The following is a 22,587-nucleotide window of genomic DNA, read 5'->3' as shown; positions in this document are numbered from 1 at the left end:
TATTCTAACATTAATAAGCACACCATTAAAAAAAATAATGGAGAGGGCAGTGAGGCAGTATTAGTTATAGCTGCCCTGTCACCAGCATATACTCCTCAGAACAAAACTTATTTGAAGGATAACATAAGTGTGGTGAAAGAACCTAAATATAATCATTACAATGAGTTCTATGCCTGGAGTTCTGAAATATCTTATATTAGCATATTCCTTTCTGTATCTTGTGGCAGGATTAGAACTAATGCTTTTAATTGCCCTGTCTTAATTATTCCACATTTCTTTAACAAAAAGTATGCCCTTTGTGAGAAATCCCAGTCTTGTCTCTATTTCTTTCTTCACAACTTATTCAATCTCACTGTGTTAGAATAACAATTAACTGGTTGGCACCTCCTGCATATCAAAGTTGCCCCGTTGCATTTTAAATGATGTTCCTGTAGCATCTTCACACTTTAAAAGATGTCTCCCCACCACCACTTCACCTGTTAGTGACATCAGTTGTAAATAGTTCCCTTTGAAACTCAGACTCATCTTTGATGTGCACACACTTGTAGTGCTTTGATCAACTTTCTATATATGATTATTAGACACAGATTATTTATGAATTACAATATGAAATATGAAATACAAAATGAAATATCATCTTTTACTGAAACTGTTATGTAAAACTTTATACATAATACATCTATATACAGTCAGGTCCAGAAATATTGGGACATCGACGCAATTCTAACATCTTTGGCTTTATACACCACCACAATGGATTTGGAATGAAACAAACACAATGTGCTTTAACTGCAGACTGTCAGCTTTAATTTGAGGGTATGTACATCCAACTCAGGTGAACGGTGTAGGAATTACAACAGTTTGCATATGTGCCTCCCACTTGTCAAGGGACCAAAAGTAATGGGACAGAATAATAATCATAAATCAAACTTTCCCTTTTTAATACTTGGTTGCAAATCCATTGCAGTCAATCACAGCCTGAAGCCTGGAACGCATAGACATCACCAGACGCTGGGTTTCATCCCTGGTGATGCTCTGCCAGGCCTCTACTGCAACTGTCTTCAGTTCCTGCTTGTTCTTGGGGCATTTTCCTTTCAGTTTTGTCTTCAGCAAGTGAAATGCATCCTCAATGGGATTCAGGTCAGGTGATTGACTTGGCCATTGCATAACATTCCACTTCTGTCCCTTCAAAGACTCTTTGGTTACTTTTGCAGTATGCTTTGGGTCATTGTCCATCTGTACTGTGAAGCGCCGTCCAATGAGTTCTGCAGCATTTGGCTGAATGTGAGCAGATAATATTGCCCGAAACACTGCAGAATTCATCCTGCTGCTTTTGTCAGCAGTCACATCATCAATAAATACAAGAGAACCAGTTCCATTGGCAGCCATACATGCCCACGCCATGACACTACCACCACCATGCTTCACTGATGAGGTGGTATGCTTAGGATCATGAACAGTTCCTTTCCTTCTCCATACTCTTCTCTTCCCATCACTCTGGTACAAGTTGATCTTGGTCTCATCTGTCCATAGGATGTTGTTCCAGAACTGTGAAGGCGTTTTTAGATGTTGTTTGGCAAACTCTAATCTGGCCTTCCTGTTTTTGAGGCTCACCAATGGTTTACATCTTGTGGTGAACCCTCTGTATTCACTCTGGTGAAGTCTTCTTTTGATTGTTGACTTTGACACACATACACCTACCTCCTGGAGAGTGTTCTTGATCTGGCCAACTGTTGTGAAGGGTGTTTTCTTCACCAGGGAACGAATTCTTCGGTCATCCACCACAGTTGTTTTCCATTGTCTCCCGGGTCTTTTGGTGTTGCTGAGCTCACCAGTGCGTTCCTTCTTTTTGAGAATGTTCCAAACAGTTGTTTTGGCCATGCCTAATGTTCTTGCTATCTCTCTGATGGGTTTGTTTTGTTTCTTCAGCCTAATGATGGCTTGCTTCACATAGTGACAGCTCTTTGGATCTCATCTTGAGAGTTGACAGCAACAGATTCCAAATGTAAATAGCACACTTGAAATGAACTCTGGGCCTTTTATCTGCACATTGTAATTGGGGTACTGAGGGAATATCACACACCTGGCCATGGAACAGCTGAGAAGCCAATTGTCCCATTACTTTTGGTCCCTTCACAAGTGGGAGGCACATATGCAAACTGTTGTAATTCCTACACCGTTCACCTGAGTTGGATGTACATACCCTCAAATTAAAGCTGACAGTCTGCAGTTAAGGCACATTGTGTTTGTTTCATTCCAAATCCATTGTGGTGGTGTATAGGGCCAAAGATGTTAGAATTGTGTCGATGTCCCAATATTTCTGGACCTGACTGTATGTGCAAGAAAAGTCCTCTTATATACAATTTGTTATTATTCCATATTCTTTTTTCTCCTCTATTCTATTAAATAAAGCAAGAAAAAACCCAAACACCCAACACTCCCACAACCCCCCACCCTATTACATCATCAGAAGGACCCTTGCCATGTAAGACCTATGTAACCCTGAAGCTCTTGCTCTGGGTTCATTAGTGCAAGAGACCAGTGACTCACTGTAGCCGACTAGCTTCGAAGATAAATTATCATTTGGATCCCTTCTAGTTATTGGGGAGTTTTCCACCACATTGTAGCATAATTGGCAAGATAGGAAGCTCTGGTATCAGATGGTTCCCTGGGAGTGACACCCCTTGTTTCCTTTAGGAGACAGGGCCCTTGATTCATTTGTTCAACCCAAGACTCTGTAATAAGAGAGAAGAAATAACCTTGAGGAACAGGAGGAAGAGCCGCTACCAAGACAATGGTCAGATAAAAGAAATCTGAGTCCAGGGCAGAACCATACTCCAAAAAGTGTCTCAGATAAGACCCTCCCTAGTTCTCATGAAGATAAAAGGAGGAGGGGGAAGCACATTCAGACTTGCAAGATTCTGTTACTGTAACCTTATAACAAAAGTAGTATTAGCATTCATGATTTTGGTTCCCTAGTCCTAGTACCTTGACATCCCCTCATATCTACTTTACTAAGATGGTTTGTTGTTATTTGGTGGGCCCTGGGTTGCAAGTGTATGTGACTGCCTGAAGAATTCTCAGGAAAGTTGCCCATGGTTACATTTAGGACCCAACAGAAATATATAAATGGAAATATCAACACGGTTGCTGGATGGAGTGACAAAACATTGCAAGATGCTTTTGTATTTAATTCTGGTTGATAACTGTGACAGCAATCCTACATTTGAAAAATAAAATACTGGCTAGGGAATTTTGGGAGTTGACGTCCATGCATCTTAAAGTTGTTGAGATTGAAAAACACTGCTCTAAAAGCTTTGATGCTGCTTGTAGTCCTTTATCATCAAGTCAAAGAGCAGCAAAGAGCTATTCTAAAGCATAAAGCTTCTTACCCAGAACAGTCCAAGGGTTTTTTGTTTTTTTTCTAAGAAAAGGGACCTGTTTTTTATAATATTATGCCTGCTCTTTTCCCTAAACCTCTACCTACCAAAGCTGCCAATTTCTCCAAAGAGCCATCCTCGCTGGGAACTATCAAGGCTGAAATCCTACACATCTGGAAAGCACCAGGCTGGGAAGGGCCACGCTAAAGCTTGAAAAGCCGAGACTCTGGAGAATTTGCTTTCCAAAGCACTGACGTACTTTCATGAGGTTGGTTTGTTCTGATCAAAAACAGCTTTTTAGACATTTGTCAACTAACCTGAAGAGGTTTATTTTCTACCCATTTCTTGCAATTTAGTTATACAGGAGTCACTGTTTTCACTGTGGTCATTAAACAATCCAGTTTAAGCTAGGTTCAGAAGCACAGTCCTAGTTCCCTTCACTTTTTAGGATTACAGGACTATACTGGTGATGGCAGCCAGCTGGCCTCAGTGTTACTCTTCATCTTCCTTCTCTGCCTCCCTCAGGCCTGCCAGCAGGTTTCTCCAAAAAAAATCTCTTGAAGACAAAGAAGGGACCACATTGACTGGGAAGTTTGCCACTGCAGTCCCAGTCATTAATTAGAAAGCAGCCCAGCCCCTTTTCTAAACAAGCCACAGCACTTGGACACCAAGAAAGAAAACATACACAGAAAATGCTGTTACCCAGCCTAACACAGAGTAACTTGAGATGAATCAAATCTGAAGGGTATCCTCCGAGCCACATCTTCTTCCCTAAAACCAAAGCTAGAGACACTGCCTGGAGTTTTGTCCCCCCCCCCCCCTTCTGATAAAGACACAGCCTTCAATTCACATCCTGCTCAAAGGTTTACTCCCCTATGACAATTTGAGAAGATTTCGTGATTCAAGAGAAGCTATGTTTTCCCCCAAGGGTTGCAAAATGAACTCTTCATCTTGAACAAAGGGTGGGGGTGGGGTATTGATCCATTTCTGGGTTTACACATCACTATGGCTCTCTGCAAGAATAGTCTGAAGTGCATAGGCAAGATGCAAACTGGATTCCCATTTCATGCAAGCACATAACATGGCTTATTTGGTTTGGGTTTAGCATATTGAGCAAAGCCAGCTATTGTGGTCTATAAACTATGGCATACAGCTTAACATGAAGCAAGAACCTAGCTTCAGAATTCCACCTCTGTAAGAACTAAGGTTCACATGCTACACTAAGCTAGGATTTATTCAACCATTTTAATTTTTTTTTACTAAGTCGCATTGGAGGAAAGATGGATCAGATGCCAAGTGTTATTTTACTACTACGTACAAGAAATAACCTGATAACAAACTATGTTCACACAACACATTTAGCCAAATCAAATCACATTATCAGTTTAGTGTATAGAAACCAGCTCTATTTATTTGAGCCATCCTGCCATCATATATTTATATTTTATTAGTTATCTGGGGAGCAGAATGAAGAAAAAGCTGTTTACAGCACTTGGGGGTATAACAATGATATACAAGACATATGTTACTAAACCTGTTTCTCATTGCCAATACAAATAGTTTCCTATATCCCTCAAGTTTGGCTTGCTTTTGATAAAACCAACTCCATAAAAACTTGAAAACTAGCTTTCAACAAGAGTATTCTCATAATATACTCAGCCTTATCTGACATGAGTGGCACTAAGTTCCTCAGTATTTCAGCACCTGCCAATCCTGCAACTCAAGAACTGACCATCTCATCCATGTATGATATCAGGGAAAAATCTAAAATCAGATCTAACCCAAATACATGGAGAAATACCTTGTCCAGTCCCTTTCTCCTTTGATCTCAGCTCCCATTCCTGTGCAATCATGGGATGGGGAAAATGAATAGCCCAAAAATAGACACTCTAGTGGTTCTAACCACTCCTTTTTCTCTTTGCAGGCTGGAGGGAAGGGTTCAGTATAAAATAATTATTTCTTCTGGATCCATGAGAAACTGGATCCATGACATGGGAAACTGGAGATGATTTTCTCTACAACTAGCCTGGGGTTAAAACTACTGTTAAGACACCATTTTAAGTTCTGTTTTATCCACAATCTAGCTTTCTACAACATGCTAAGTCCAAAAATAGCCTTAGTGTATTATGGGAAGGCAGCCATTCTTTAACAAGCCACATTTACCTATCATGGTGGCAGGTATTAGAGGGGGCCAAGTGACCAACAGCCAGGGAAGGAAGGAATGTACCCCTTTCTTCAAGGACCCTATCCCCACAATGTTGCTCCGTCTGTCCCTTATAACACTCTTTTACAAAACAGGCTGACTATGTGAGAGGGATGCAGATTTAATTATCATATGTTGGGGGTTATTTCCGCAATGAATCTCTATAATATACAGAGTCTTAAATTCCACTATGTCTTAATCACCCAAACATAAGGATATTGCAAAATACAAAAATTCTCTTCTCAATTTTACCATTCCAGCCATGAAACAAGAAAAATTAACTTGAATGCTTCACATGCATCCAGTTATTCATTTGCTTCCCCCTTTTCCAGGAAGCAAATCAGACTCATGTCATCTGAATTCTAATTACAATTTTTCATTCTTTTATTGCTCCTTTTATCCTGCTAGCCCAAGAAGAACATATCTAAAATCAAGAGGAATAAGCAATCCACTTTCATCTGAGAGTTAGACAAACTTTATGGAATTAATTCAATTAATTCATCTCCCAGCAAGGAGAGCATTTTTTAAAATTCAGGCTTTGAAAGGACATGGGCATGGTTAGCAAAGTTCAGCTACTTGTAACTTCTGTAGAAACAAATGCTGAAAGCTGAGCCTTATCTTTTTGGTGAGAAGGAAGGTTTGAAAATGTGCTTTAATTGTTCAGTAGACACTGGGCAATACCACTAACAGTTCATACTCTACAGCTGCACACCTATTCACCTCTATACAACACCTCTGATGTTGCACAAAAAGGGGCCCTTCCTAAAAAGATCTGGAAAACAAACATTATGAGTACAGAAAAATAAACTCCAAACCCGAGTCCTCCTTCTCAAGCTTCTATTTCAGAGTTTCCCATTTGTGGGACCTAAGCTATTTATAGCGCCCAGAGTTGCAAGAGCAACCCCAATCTTCTGAAGTAAATCCTGTCTCACTTAGTGGGGTTTCTCTATGTTTCTTCACAGGCCCAAATTCAGCTAGTATCACATGCTTTAAGCAAACCCTCAGAAGTAATTACTTATAATTATGTGCAATTGCATTCAATTTTTGGATGCAAAAATTGATGCATTTGCTATTTTTTTTCTGCAAAGGCATGTGATTAGGCAATGGCTGAGCTCTCAGGTATGTGGGCCTCCAGACTCATTTTTTAATGGTTACTCAGTATGGTCAAGCTGAGCCTTCCTTTGTATTGAGTACACAAATTAAAGAATATTATCTTCTAAAAGAGAACAAAATAATTGTTGGTTCTCTCTCCATGAGTATTCTCAGACCAATAAGGAAAAGCCACAGAAATGGGGAAAAAAATCTTTGGCATGAGTCCATTATTTGAAAAATAATGTCAAAAAAGAGGAAGGAAGTCACACAACCCAAACAGCAGTATCTCAAGGAAGTATTACCGTAACGTTTAGTTCCTTGACACTTTTAATCCTAAATTAAAACGAAGCTGTCATGTGTCAAGTAATGAAACAGCATTATCATACACCTGTTGCTTCTGAGAAGCAATTCCAAAGGCACAAGATATACAAATTAAAATTTTGCTTAACTATAAGCAGACACTTACTACTCATTTCTTCATGGAAGAAGCACAAGAGTTTTGATGGCTCTTATAGGAATCATATTGTGTCAGTTGCTTTGTTTTAATGGTGTTGTTGTTTTATTGTTCACACCCAGAAACCATTGGGAGCAGGGCAACCTCAAATTGCTGAAAAAAATAAATACCACCCACCCACATTAATTTGCTTGATTCTATTTCTTCTCGCTGAACATCCCTTGCAGTATCAACTGACATATACAATTTAGAAGGCCAATCTTTATATACCTTCCAGTCAACAATGGAGACTTTCCCATTTATATTATACACCCAGCTCAGGAAGGCAGGTGTGACAACGTCCGCTATCGTCTTCACCACCACCAAACCCAACGCAATCCCTTTGCCATAAATGAAGAAAGCTACAAAAGAGACATGGCCCAGTTGGAGAACTTACCTTAGTGCTGATATCTTCCCGCTTGGTCCCTGGTTTGCTTCTTCTCAGTTTGATAGAGGGAGACCTAAGTAAATTTTTTATTCTGCTTGTTATTGTAGAGCCTTCAACCGACATCATAGTCTTGGTGGGGAGAAAATACAGCCCCTTCTCAAATGCCTCCCACAGAGAAGTTCAGAAGGGCTGGATTTCACATCACTTTCAAAAGACTCCAGACCTTCTTCTTTCACTTCATCACAGGGCTCCCACTCCAGGACACAGGGGCTCTGCAATACAGCTACGCACAATTCTTCTTATGTCAGTTCAAAAGACCAAGATCAATATAGACCTTTGAGAAATGAAAGGGGGGGGGAACCAAGGTAAGCCAATAATACAATCTTACGGGCATCTTAATCTTTCTTACTAAGTAATGTATCAAAAATTACTGAATTTCATCAGGATTCATGTAAAGTCACCACTATCCCCCAGCTTTAAAAATGTGGCTCTTTTAAAAATGGGTGTGTGCAGGTGACTAACACAAAGATCAAGATTTGAAGACAGCACACTGCTCCACCTTTGGGGGGGCAATTCCTCCTAACAATTGTAAGGGTATGTTCAGACACTGAACCACAAATGAATCGGCCACATTTCACCAAACATGTTGTCCAAATCCAGCTTGTATGCTTAATCTATAGCTCAAAGCCATGCAAACCTAGAAAACTGAATTCCATAAACCCTGATGTAGTTAATTATAGATCTTTATAAACATAGCTTAATAGTCAAACCATAATACTTGGCATGGGAATCCTTATTTTAGAGATGAATGCAAAACCAAATTTCCAAGGAAATCCCTCCACACTTACCCTGTGTGGAGTAACAACATACTGTACATTGTTGCAAATGCTTAAGGATTACCCTTTTAAGAGACAGAAATCAGATATGTAAGCCAAGTAAACCAAAATAATACCGTTGGCAATTGGATTAACTCATGGGTTTTGAGCCCAGCTATACAGTGGGCATTTTTCAAGCCTAAAAATGCTTTACTATTTCAAACACCTCACTTACATATTAAAAAGAGAATCACGACCGTCCAAGATTATCAGAGCTTCAACCCCCAAACCTTGAATGATTGTGAAGTCAATGAGAAACTGTACGGAGATTTCCGAACAGAAGTTTGCGTAAAACCTCTTTCCCATCCGCGAAGGCGAGGAATGCACAAAGGGAGGTCGAATAATGCATAAGCCGTTCCAGAGGTTTTCAGGCCAACAATAGGATGACGAGGACGGAGAAACCCAGGAGTAATTCAATCAGACCATTTTTTACCCTAAAACCACGAAACGCAGCTTCCTGCTTTAAAAGAAGCTCCTCCGGGGGTCAACCTTTGTTACCTTGGAAAGGAGGCGACGCCGCTCCGTAGAGGAAGCGAAAAAGAGCCCTCTTCCCCAATTCTCGTCCATGCAGCCGCTTTTCAAACGCGCCCTTGGCTTCCCGGCGCTCCCGCCTGCCGTCTTTCTTCTCTGCCCGGCTCGGCGTGGCTTTGCACGCTTCCCAAGCGCGCGGGGGCACCGGGAGCCCTCCTGCTGCGGGGGAGCTGGGGATTTCCTCTCGCGGCTCGGGGGTAGGGGAGCCAGCGAAGTGGGGCGGGGGGGCAGGAAAAGGGCTGCCTTCCCGCTTCGAGGCTACTCGCTTGCAGCCAGTTCTCGCTCCTCACGCCCGCTGACAGCAACGGTTTGGCGAAGTCGCCGAAGCACCCGTGCCGGGAAGGCTGCCAGACCGATCCCTGCCTCCCCGCCTCTCCGCAGCGCCTGGGCTCCAGCCCCTCGGATCGTCCCTGTTCCGCCTCCTCCTCCTCCTCCTCCTCCTCCTCCTCCTCGCCGCTCAGCTGTTTCTTCTCCGCAAGTCCCAGCCAGCGACCCCTCTGCCGCCTGCTGCGCCTGTATACTGTATCCCTGTGGGGCTCGGCTCACTCTGACAGAGCCGTCCCAGCCAGCCAGCCAGCCAGCCAGCCAGCCAGATTCCGCCGAGGCTATGGTGGCCTAGGCAGACCAAACCACGAAACGGAGAAGAAATCAGAAGCAGACCGCCCGCCGAAATCGACGCCGTGGAAGCAAGGGAGGGGGGGATGAATATTCAGACCGCAGAGCTCCTGCAGGAAGAAGGCGGCTCCTTCCTCGTCAGGAGAGAAGCCCGGCGAATGCTTTGCCCGCCTTCTTCGGCGGCAAGCAAAAATGAACCGGTTTGTAAATCCTGCCCGTTGCTTCCGGAACACCTGGACGCGTTTTTACGAGCCGCAGTATTCGGGCCACGGGCCCACCTGGGGGGGTCTGGTAGTAGATTATTAATGGCGTTATGAGGTGGGGTTGCCAATTTTTTCTTCTAACCTCTGTAAGGACCCTGTGCTTTAAGAATTGTGTGGAATACAGGAAGCTAAGGGCCCCCCTTTTTAACTACCCTGGAAGGAATTCTGAAATCAGTGGCATCTCAGGCCTCCCCCATACCTGCAAGCCATATTTGGTCATCGCACTAATTAAAGTACAACTACCTAAGTTCACACAACACGCTAGGCCATTGTGTGATCTGCCTGGCTCTGACTTAACACAATATGTGAACGCATGGTTTGTAAACCATGGCTTATAATCTAGGGTGTTCTGTGAAGCCAACCAAGTAAACTATAGGTAAATGAAACATGGCTTAGCATAATAGCGGAACTAGACCACGGTGCTCCCATGCTGTCTGAAGTGCTCTTACAGTTCAATCATCTTGGCTCAGAAGCAAGCCATTTGATTAAAAGTAATTTGCTATCAATTAAATCTAGTATAATCCACCTGTATTTCTACATTAAGCTAACCCAGGCATAGTTCCACTGTAAGTATGCTTGAATTCCTGGATTTTTCTCACCTGTTCTTGGTTTTGTATGTATGGAAAATGCGACTGGACAACGATAGGTACGGATCTCCTCCGGCCTGTTTATTTCTTGGCAGGCAATATTAACCAAGGATGCTATCTAAGAACATTTCTAGTCGTAGGCTGCATTCCTAAAAATGTTTACACAAATACTGTACTTCTTTTGGCACTCAACTGTCTTTACTTCCTCTTAGTGACCAATGAAATTAGTTAGCAGACACATGCCTAACTCAGCACAAATCAAGCTGCAAGGGTGCTTATGTTTAAAAGCAGCACAAAGCAAATAATGTAAGGCTCAAATGGTCCTGGGCATATGTTCGTGGGGACAAACGCAGAATACAACCAGAGTGGATCTCTGTATGGAAACATTTATTTTTATTTATTTCTATATCAAATTTGTTACCGCCCATCTCATTAAAAAGCGACTCTGGGCGGTTTACAGAGGAGATAAAATCAATTAAAGTACAATATAAAAACAGTCTTAAAAATAATAAAGTGTAAGCGAGATGGAATTGGTGAATAACTCAGGGAGTAACATCAGCACCAGCCACCCCCAGGATTGATTAAAACTTTTATTGCCCCACACAAGCTGGCAGAGCCAGGTCTTTAATCCTTTCTGGAAGGCTGGGAGGGTAGGGGCCTGCTGCACCTCTGGGGGGGAGAATATTCCAAAGGGCGGGGGCAATGACAGAGAAGGCTGTCCTTCTGGGCCCCGCCAGCCGACATTCTCTCGTTCATGAGGTCCACAACATGCCGTCTCTGCCTGACCGGGTGGGACGGGTTGGTGTGATGGGGGTTGAGACAGTCCCTCAGGTAACCTGGAGCCGTGCCATGTAGGGCTTTAAAGGTGATAACCAAGACCTTGAATTGGGCCCAGAAGCAAACTGGCAGCCAGTGCAGCTCCTGCAACAAAGGTGTTATATGTGCCATCCTAGGGGCACCCAAGATTGTCCATGCGGCTGCATTTTTAAGAATGGCTTTGTATCAGCTAAAAAATAGTTTGCACGATACCTGTTACTTTCTTAGCTGCTTTTTCCAACTTTTGCTGTTTCAGAATGTCACATTTCAATACATGGTTTGTACACAGGATTGCTATCTTCCTAAGCAACAGATGTTAAAGATGTAATCCTACATATGCCTAGAAGGATGACAATGGCCACAGGGTCCTCAGCTGCATCTCAGACCCTTCCACTACAGGTTTATTTTTAAAAATACTTATCAGACTATATTTGCTTCCATATTATTCCCTGGATCTCCCATCAGAGGGAAAAGTTGCTGCACTGGAGAATATATATGCAGCACTTCCTAGACTAAAGCTTCATTTATTCAGTCCCTGGCCCTGGTTTTCGGGCGAGCAGTGAGTTCATGCGGAAAGACACAGTCCTGTATATACCACTTTCACAAAATAGTAAATTTGACTACCAAAGTAGATGGCCTTTAAAAAGGATTAGGCAACTTCATGGAGAAAATAATCCCAAATCTATCATTGTGTAATACTTGTGTAGGATCAACCAGAAGAGCACGCGAAGGTCCGCAACGTTTACCAGATGGGGAAGAAGCAAGATAGGCCAAACACTAGGTCAGGGATGTGAGCCATGAGGTTTGCACTATAAAATGAACAGGACTTGCATTTGAATAGAACCGTAGAGGAGTGCACCAGCCACCAGCCTAGTGTTTTTATACGAGACAGCACACTGGAACATTCAAATTTGCAGACCTGGTTTAGAGAATCTCCTACAGTCTTATCAGGAAAGATGTCAACCCACATTTTGTAAGTGTGTAATTTGAAGCTGCATGTGCTTGCTAAACCAAGCAAACTAGAAATAGCCAGAGTAACTAAACACAAGTGCTGTATTCCAAATCTTCATATGACTGCAGACCACATGGACCACCTGCTTCTCAGTCCTTCCTTACCAACCTTACATGCAGCCCAAACAAACATGCAGTATTGTTTTTCCTTTCCTAATGGGCCCTTCTAACACTCGATGCTCCTTCTCACTTCTTATTTACATGCCATGTTCTTCCTTTCTCTCTCTTAGCCTTCTATACAAAAGGTGGGGTTTGTGCAAAAATAGATACCGGATTTGCCTCTTTTTATCTTTAACTGCTATCCCTAAAGGATGAGTGGGAAAAAAGGAGAGGAGTGCCATAACTAGTATTTCTCACTGGCTGAGAAAGAAAAGAGAGCATGCACCTGGAAGCCCAGGGGAAGAACAGTGCACTTTTCAAAAGAGGGGTGTGGCTCAAAGAGTTTTAAAATGATGGGAGCACACCAGTTCTTATCTCTGCAATAAATCTAGGTTTGTTTGTTTTGGCCTGGGATAGAGACTAGTTTGTTTTAAAGCTTTCTTCCAAACACTGCCTAAGGTTAAAAGTCACACCTTTTTTTTCTTTTTCTTTTCTTTTTTTTTGGCGGGGGGGGGAGGGAACAATGTTCTACTACAGTTGATGGAACTTTGTTCTGACTCATCTTTAAAGCTTCCTGCCTTGGTGGCAGAAGAGATCTTCGCTCTCATATCTGCCGTCAATGTTCAAACATGGCAGGAAAGAAAATGAATGCTGGAGCAAACCAAGGGCCCTGTCCTCACCAGTATCCAGTTTATGGTGGGCAGATAGCTAGGAAATCTACATGCAGAGAATGAAGGCAGTGGTCCTTCCAGCAAGTGGCTTTTTAGCTATGCCTATTGCCTCTTAAAGGCAGAGTTGCTTTTTAGCACAGAGCACATAATTTTTCTTTTTAAGAAGTCAGTGAGCATTTATTTCTAAGTTTAGTCCAGAACTCATAGTCCTCCTCCTCCTCCTCCTCCTCCTCCTCCCTTTTCTCCACAAGCATACTTTCTGGCCAGTCACAGTATTTCCCTTACTACCTGAAAAAAAGGAAATACATCCCCCTCATAGAATATCCATACTGTTTGAAGCTCCATAGCACAAGGAGAGCTGACACTTTATGAGTGGTGATTTGCAATCTTGTGGAGAAGACACCAAGTAGCAAAACAAGGCCTTCCATCATCAGCCACACCATTTTGTGAAATTATTTTTGATAGGCAGTGTGTTGTTGCTTCATTTGGGCTTTGTAACAGAATGTACGTTCTGTATTAAATGCCCTAAGGTTTCTTAATATAGTGTCACAGTTTGTATTTAGCCATTGATCATTTATACAGTAACAGGAGTTCTCTAGGCAACAAACTATCAGTTAACATATATTATTAAAAGTAAAACTATATAAAAATAAAGCAGAACATCATTCAAACCTACATAGAAAACTGCAGAATGGGTAAGTTACAAATCAGGAACAGCAATAATATTTGCAGTAAATACAGTATAAAATCACCAATAAATTGCTTGTGTGTTTAGATACTTCATTCCCTAATAACCTTGCAGATATCTCTTGGGCATCCTTCCGTGATCAGAATACTGCAGCCCAATTCTACATTTCTTTCTGATTCCTGTATTCCATAGATTAAAAGTACTTACACTATGCACATTTACACAGAGATAATTACATTGTTGATAGCACCTACCTCTTTTAAGCATTTTTAGGATTGCAGACTAGATAGTGAGGATAGCCTGTGAGATGTTTTATTTTAAAGATGAATGCAGTGGAGGAGCACCCATGTGTACCCCTTCCCCCTTTCCTCATTGTTCATTAATTAAAATACTGTAGCATGGTTGGGATAACCACAGTGGAATAGCTGGCATGTGATTGGCTCTCACCAAGAGAAGATATCTAACTCTGGGCCTCATGTACAGGCAACCTCATTGGACATCTTGCTGTAAGAAATAGATTCCTGTACTGTATTTAATGGTCTCTTTCAAATTCCAATGGCCTGCTTATAAGCTCATTATGATAAATAGCAGTATGCTTTTTTTCCCCATCCCAATCAGTAAATGCATAACAATTTGGTGTATCTCACTATTGCAATTAAAAATGTTTCAGTGTCATATGTTAAGCAGCATTTAGCGCTTGAAGTATAATAGTAGATGTTGTGGTGCTAGTTGCACTTAATTAGATGACTACAGCACTTCACACTTCACTTTGTGCGTCACATTAAGCCTAAGGCTCCAGGATTTCCGGTAGATTGTCGCACGTATTTGCTTATAAAGTCTTAGTGTGTGGTAACAAATTGAGGAGATGAAGTAATGGAAGTTGTCACCTGTATGAATTACTAAGAGCATCCTCCTTCATTCCATTTAGTATTTATATTCTTTTTGGTAGAGATTTGCATGGCTACAGGAAAGAGATGCAGAAGGAACCTATGGCACAGATCTAGGGCTCTGTAATCTGTAAGGGTCCCCAAATGACCACCCAGCAGCGACAAGAGTTGCGGAGCAGTAAAAGAAAGCACTTTGGTGCAAATCTACTGGTTCATGCTGCTGTTTACTATTAAGAATTTCCCAAGCTTTGCAGAATCAGATATAGTCTTAGGGACTGTGACTGGGGCTTTCTGTGGGTTTTCAGGATTTGATAGAAAACTCCATGCAAACCTGACTTTGAATTTCTCTCCCTTTTATTAAACAATAGACAATTTTACTTTCAGGCACATTCTTTATAGTTGCCCCAGCTAAGCCTAGGTTCTTCCACCTTCTCTTGGTCACTTTTAACGATAAGACACAGAGAATGGAGTGAAGTCTCAGACTGAGATCTAAAAGTGTGATTGGAATTTTTCCCTTCTACTGAATTGTGCAGCCTGAAGCTTCTCTAAGCATATATAGAATATATTTGCAAGTCATACATTTACCATAGTGGATACGTAACCTTCTATGTTTCTAACTAAAGTTAGCATTAGGAAAGGGCTTAAAGACACTGGCCAAAGTCAATCTGGCAGTTGGCTTTCTCTGACTGGTAAAACCTCTTCTCTTCTGTCCTCTTTGACCTTCACCAAAGTTCACCTGCATGATGCCCTCTTCTGTTTCTGGAGGCTTCAAACTCTCCTCAAACCAACTTCTTGAGAACAAAACAAAGCTTCAACAGTTCATGTTAACCCTGTTTAGTCCCATTTAGGATTACCAGTGATCCCCATTCTTCATGAAAACCATCCATCTTCAACATCTGCCATTATTAAGATCCATTTTAATTGCCAGGCATTATATCCACCTCCATTCCAGCTCTCCCCTGATTCACTCTCCTAGAGTTCTCTCTGATATGTTAAGATACACAGAAAGGATTGACCAAACTTTCTCAGTTCTGGGGGTGGGGGTTGCATGGCTGTTCTTAGCTGGTGGATATTTTAAGATTCCACCTCTGATGCCAGCCCAACTGTCTTTCCTCCTCCTATGATGGGAGCATTTTCCTGTGAGAAACTAAACTAACCCTAATCTCAGCTTCTCTTATCAGTTAGCTAGCACAAAGTATTTGTCTGGGTTTCCGCATGTATACACGAAGAGCAGCAGGAAGCCATGGCTGAATGCAGGCTGTCACAATAGAGGTATTGAAGCAGTAGGAAACTCACAGAGTCGCTGATCCAGGGCTTCCATTGGCCACACATACTCCCAATGGTAATGTCTGACTGATTTAGTTCATTGTATTGAAAAGCTTGGAAAAATAATTTCTTCAAAAATGTTACATGGCTGCTGCTGATATAAGGACCTGTGGCCTTATTCATGGGGGCAGACCAATATTTTCTTTTAAATAACTGCAGCGGTTTAAGACAAACTGGTTGGCAATGGTGTGCAGGCAGTTTTGCTTGACACCAGTCTTAGGTAAAAGGCATGGTGGTGATAGTGGCTACTGTTGGTAGTAGAATGCTGAGAGGGTCCTCAGAAGGCATCTGTTTCCTGAGAAGCGTAGCAGCATTTTGTAGAAAAGACATATTCAATAATGGTTAGATACCAGTAAATAATCAACAACCAGTATTTATTTATTTATTCAATTTGTATAGCCACCCATCTCAAACAAGTGACTCTGAGCGGCAAACAATCATAAAATCAATTAAGCCAATTAAAAACACAATACAAAAAGAAAAATTAAATACATATAGAGCCGAGAAATATATAATCCATAGGTGGTAGCATAACTAGGAAACAGGGCCCTTCACACACTTGGGGCCCCAGGCCGAGACATATAACTAGGTCTTCAAGACCTTCTGAAAGGCCAACAGGGTTGGGGCCATCCTAATCTCAGGAGGGAGGATGTTCTAGAGGGCAGGCACCACAGCAGAGAAGACTTGTCTCCTGGTCCCCACCAGCTGACATTCCTTGGGTGACAGGACCCAGAGCATGCCCATCCTGCCAGAATGGATTGGACGGATAGAAACAACTGGGAGAAGATAGCCACTCAGGTAACCCAGTCCCAAGCCATGAAGATGACAACCAGCACCTTGAATTGCACCTGGAAATACACTGGCAACCAATGCAGGCCATGAAGCAGTGGTGTTACATGTGCCAAATAAATGACACCATTTACAACCCGTGCAGCTGCATTCTGCACCACCTGTAGCTTCTGAATGCTCTTCAAAGGCAGCCCCATGTACAGCACATTGCACTAGTCCAGACGGGAGATCATTAGGGCATGAGTAACAGTGAGCAGAGCCTCCTTGTCCAGGAATGGGTTCAACTGGCACACAACCCGAAGGTGTGTAAAGGCCCTCTTAGCCATGACTACCACCTGCTCTTCGAGCAGGAGCTGCGAGTCCAAGAGGCCCCCTAGATTGTGCACCAGGCCTGTCTGAGGCAGTGCCACCCCATCCAGGACCAGAGGTGGAAAAACCTTGACACCAGAAGGCCCAAAGCCACTTAGTCTTGCTCAGGTTGAGTGAAAGCACTGGGACAGGACATCCAGGGGTGGAGATATAAAGCTGAGTATCAGGGCTGGACCTCTCCCCCCATCAGCACTGACTGGAACTGACCCCAGAAGAAGGAGGATAACCAGCACAACACAGTGCTGCCCACCCCCAACTCCTGAAGCCAATGCAAAAGGATACCATGATCAATGGTACTGAAGGCCGCTGAGAAGTCAAGAAGAGCAAGGATGGATGCATACCTCCATCCCACTCCTGCCAGAGATCATCCAAGAACACAATCAATGCAGTCTCAGACCCATACCCTGGCCTGAATCCTGACTGAAAGGGGTCCAGATAATCCGCTTTATCCAGAGCCCATTGAAGCTGCCATGCAACCACTTTCTCTACAACCTTCCCTAAAAAGGGAAGGTTGGAGACTGGATGACAACTGTCCAGATTAGTTGGGTCAAGCAATGGTCTCCTGGGCAGTTGACCAGCACAGAGGGGCACGGATCTAACACAGAAGTAGCCGAACTAACAGCTACAAGAACCCTGTCCACTTCCTTAGGTTCAGCAGGATCACACTCCTCTCAGAACAATACAAGACTCAGCCCCCATAACCTCCACTAGCCCTGCCCCAAGGCTGGAGTTCAATGCAGAGTGAATTTGAGAGATTTTTTCCACCAAATACTCAGCATATTTCTCACAGCAACCCTGAAGATGAACCCCAGAATTACTCCCTTCAAGGAGGGTCCAGGTCACCCAAAAGAGGGGCGCTGGGCAGCTATCTGTGGATGTGATAAGGGCGGAGAAATATTTACTTACCGCCACAAGGTAGGCTCAAATTGTGACTCTAGCTCACATTTGATCATCTTCACTCTTTGTCATTAGCCAGCAGCACTCTAGGCGTTTCTTAGTCCTCTTCAACTCCTCCATATACCATGGAGAGTTCTGGGATTCATGGGTGCAGAGAGCCCACTCAGGCATGTTCCAGTCCAAAGCCACAGCCACTCTCCCATTCCAGGTGGCCACCAGGGCTTTGGCCAAACAGCGTAGCAGACCTTCTGGAGCAACCCCAAGCTCCCTCTGGAACCCAGTCAGGTCTACCAGTTATCTGGGGCTGGCCAATCTAATAGGCCCAGCCTCCATGTGGAGGGGAGCGGCACCAGTGAACTGGAGGCTCATGAGGGAGTGATGCGACCATGACGGGAGAAACCAATATCTACAGTATCCTCATGTCATGGTGTGCTCCTATTTAAAAGACAGAGTATAGTTCCTGTTTCTATTATAAAAATAAAATATAGTAAATTTTAAGACGGTACAAGAAAGAAAGGATCAAGTAGCTTTAAAACAGTAGCCATTTTATTTTGGTTTCATTTTGAGAAACTGTCTAGAAAATAGAGCAAATCTGAGAAAGGAATTTTAAACATTTAACATCTTCAGTGCTTGCCCAAAATTCACTATCCTTGGATAGAGATGGATGCTGCTTCTGGGATACAAGGCTTATTTACACATATGCTTAAACAGAATATAAAAGGGGAGGTTCAAATATTCCACCACTTCATAGGCTTGTCCCTTTCAGATTTCTAAGGAACTTAGCACTGTGCAAGAATTAAGGTAATATCTCTTCCTCTTCCTTCTAGTTCCAGCACAGCTTGCCTAAAGACAATAAAAAGGTCAGCTATGTTAGTTCATTCCCCTTTGGGATAGAATGAGAAAAGGCTGGGTAATCTTACATTCAGGTAAATTTCAGAACATGCCTGGGAAAGAGTTGGCCCAATCATTTATATCTACTTTGGGTGCATTGAAATGTAACTGCCATCTGCTATGTCACAGGAAGCATGGCTTTAGAGCAAGTTTCCAAACTCTGTTCTGCAGAACATGGTAGGTTTCCATGAGAAACTAGGGGGAAAAGTTCACTCAAGGCAGCCAAGGGTGTCTATAGCAATGTGTCTAAGCCTTCAGGAGAAAAAAATATTGCCAATATTCTTACACTAGAACTTTGCCTCAAGGGTTCCAGGATTTTTGCTTTAAGGGACATGTGCAGGAAATGGAAGATGGGTATAATCACCAAGGTGGCATACTAGCAAGTAACTAATGTCTCTGAAAGGAAGTCAGAAAAGTTAAAGCACAAAAGGAACTTGAGCTCATAGCATACAGCAAAAAGGTCTTTATCCCCCATGTCAGTAGTAAAAGGAAGAAAAAGAAAGGGTTGGGCCTATAGCTTGGAAAAGACAATCGGTCGTGGGGAAAGGTCAGAGCTTTTCAGCCCTACTTTGCTTTGGTATTCTCATTAAAGGGGAAGTGTTCAAACGAACCAAGGAAGGTAGAGGTAACATTGGCCAAGGAATGCAAGAACTGTGAGCAGATAAAGGAGACAGTAAACAACAGCTTAGCTCTAGGAAAGGTGGGAGCATAGAGAAGCATATGTTGAAGAAGACTCAAAATAACCCCACCTTGATTCTGTATGGTGTAAGAGGGGGTAGAGGGAAACTCTGGCAAGCTTTCAAGATTATATCCTACAACAATAGAATTCCAGTAGTCTTTGCAACTTCTGACCTGGCCTACCTTGAAGGGTTCACACAAGTAGACCAATTGACACAGGCAGGAATAGCAATCCAAGGTAAGCAAAGAGGAAGGAGGGTTATAAAGGTTAAAAGGGAAGTATCTGGCTATCATGAATTGTGTTTGAATCTCAGGGATCAAGCCAATTACATCTGAGAGTTTTGAAAGATCTGGGGGCATCTTTGAGTGGTCACTGAGAATTCATTAAGATAAGCTTCATATCACAAGATTAGAGGACTGTGGATTTTGTTTCGAGACAACCAAACAAGAACTGGAACAACTACTGTGCAGTGTCATTCCTATCTAGATAATATTCCTTACCAGAAAACTGGTAAGCTTGATGATACTAGGCAAAACATTAGATAAATTATTAGCAGTTGGTTCAGAAAAGAATGTATTTGTTGATGAGGCAAGATTATTGTATGCAAGAAATTGGAAAAGTAATGAAATATCTACAGTGGAATATTGGATTATAAAATTAATTGAACTTCCAGAGATGGTGAAGCTGACCAGTCTGGTCAGAGAAACAATGACAAAGATTTTTTTTTTTGAAAGACTGGAAACCTTATATGGATTTTTTGTTGAAAGAAGAAAATATCGAATGGATGATTTCTGAATTTGGGGATTAAAAAGGGCCAGAGGATGGGGAAAAGAATAAGATGATAATTACTTGATAGAAAGAAGGGTGGAAGGCATAACTGTATTTTCTTCTTTTTTCATTCCTTTTATTTTTCTATCTTTTTTATTGTTGTTTTGTATACTTTTACTGTACTGAAAAATTATATCTATATGAAAAGAATGCATTAATCGGCAGGACTCAGCATGGGATTATTAAGCACAAGTCATGTCAAACTAACTTGATCCCGTTTTTGAAAAGTGATTGGATTACCTGATCATGGGGATGTGCTGGAGATATTTTATCTTAATTTCAGTAACGTATTAAAAGTCTGTCATGAGATGAAGAATAAAGAACCATGAAATAAAGCTGACAAGATGCAGGCTGGACCAGTAGATGGATACAAAGTTGGTTAAACAATTGTACCCTATGAATGTACTGTGTCAGTGGCTCCATATCAAGCTGAAAGGAAGTACTTTTGGCATATCACAGATCCTGTGCTTGCCACATATTTTTAAATATCTTGGATCAGGGCATAAAAAATAAATTTGTGGCTGACACAAAGATGAGGGGCAGAGGAAGCAAACACCTCACAGCACATTATTACATTCAGGAGGATCTATAGATTAAGCTGTAGAGCAACGGGTAGAAACCAGCAAGATTAATTTCAACAGGGGCAAATGCAAATGCAAACTCCTACATTGGATAAGAGAAACCAAATACCTTAGGTATAGGATCAGTGGGACTATGGTGGGCAGTAGTACATGTGAAAAGCTGCTGGGAATCTTGATGGATCAGAAGCTAAACATGAGCCAGTCATGTGATGCAGCTGCAAAAAAGCAAAGAGTCTTTGGATTAATCAAAAGAAACATAGTGAGGATCATGAGAAGTAATTGTTCCCATCTTATCTGTATTGATCAGCCCACAGCAAGAATATTGTGACTAGTTCTGAGCAGCACATGTTAGGGAAGACATTGACAAGTTGGATGTGTTCACAGAAAAGGATATTAAGGAGCTGGAATGAAATACAAGGAATGATTAGAAAACAGCATCTTTATGTGTAGATGCCCTTGAAGATCATCTGAAACCTTCAGCTGGTGCAACGTGCAGTGGTCCAGGTAGTTATATGGACAAAGGCTCATTTATTCAACACCAGTACTGTGGGAGCTGCATTGGCTGCCAGTTAGTTTGTGTGTGTAATTCAAGGTACTGATTGTTGACTTTAAAGATCTACATGGCTCATGGTTTGGATATCTCCATGATTACCATCTCTGAAATGAATCTTTCTGATCCAGCAGAGTCAGGGAGAAAGAGGTCCCTGTGCCAATTGGGAAATGCCATTTTCAGAGATCACAGCCTTGAGCCTTCTTGGAGATGCCCACCTTCTTTGGAACAGCTTAACCGCACATATCCCCATCTTACATTTTTGGAGAGCTATAAAAGCATGGGTTTCTATAAAGGCATTTGAAGACAAGAAAGACCATGTTACCGCCAAAATGGTTCATTGGATTGATTATAATTGAGCTTTTGTTTTTAATCTTGATATATTAAGCCACCGTCTTCAGAAATGGGATGGCATATAAACTGCAGTCATTACAAACATTCTTCTTTGATGACAATGTATCTGCCACCTGTGTATAACCTATTATAGCTATATTCCTCATGCTCTGAGTTTGACCAAAGATAAATCTAACAGAATTAGGCTGCATGGGAATCATCTTTCCAGAGAGGTTTAATAGAGAGGCAGTATGATGTAGTGCTTAAAGTGTTGATTAGATGTGAGAGACCCAGGTTCAAGTCTATCCACTGCCCTGGAAATTAACTGGATGACTTTGGGCCAGTCACTCACTCATAACCCAATTTACTTCACAGGATTGCTATTGTGAAGATAACATGAAGGGACATCCCCATGTTAAGTAGCCTTGAGCCCTTGGAGTAAGGTGAGACATAAATTAAATACATAGCCAACCTAAGGCTGGCACAAATGCTACAAATCCTTCAAAACAGTGTCCTGGCTTTTACCTATGACAGCAACATGATCAGTGGAAACATGAATAAGGTGGATCACTCAGTCAAGAGAAACATAGCTGAAAAATTAGATACTGATGAGTGGTTTATAACATAAAGTGGTCTATCATGCATTCTCCTATATAGGGAATTTTGAAACCAAAACACTTTAGCTTCCACTCACGACAGGTTCAGAGGAATGGCCCAGACAGCCCACTGACTGTCCTAGCCAGTA

The 22,587-nt window shown here is 42.1% G+C and overlaps 1 protein-coding gene across 2 annotated transcripts in view; it reads right to left on the bottom strand.

Annotated features, from left to right (window-relative positions):
* The window catches only part of MAPKBP1 (mitogen-activated protein kinase binding protein 1), a 125,619-nt gene extending 116,225 nt beyond the window's left edge, over window positions 1-9,394 (bottom strand). Inside the window, exons 1-2 of one of the 2 annotated variants that reach the window (XM_088145494.1) lie at window positions 8,930-9,394; window positions 7,566-7,890 (exon numbers count right to left, since the gene is read on the bottom strand). In XM_088145494.1, the coding sequence (XP_088001620.1) occupies window positions 7,566-7,682 (117 nt within the window). In that variant the 5' untranslated portion in view covers window positions 7,683-7,890; window positions 8,930-9,394. The remainder of the gene's footprint in view (window positions 1-7,565; window positions 7,891-8,929) is intronic. The other variant, XM_088145493.1, reaches the window with a different exon arrangement.
* Between the last annotated feature and the right edge of the window lie 13,193 nt (window positions 9,395-22,587).

Source organism: Python bivittatus, unplaced genomic scaffold (assembly GCF_059951505.1).
Source record: "Python bivittatus isolate LINGU-HERP-01145 unplaced genomic scaffold, Pbiv_v1 ctg000480_np1212, whole genome shotgun sequence".
NCBI lineage: Eukaryota > Metazoa > Chordata > Lepidosauria > Squamata > Pythonidae > Python > Python bivittatus.
Note: the sequence above shows the minus strand (reverse complement) of the source record. Positions and strands in the feature narration are given on the sequence as shown.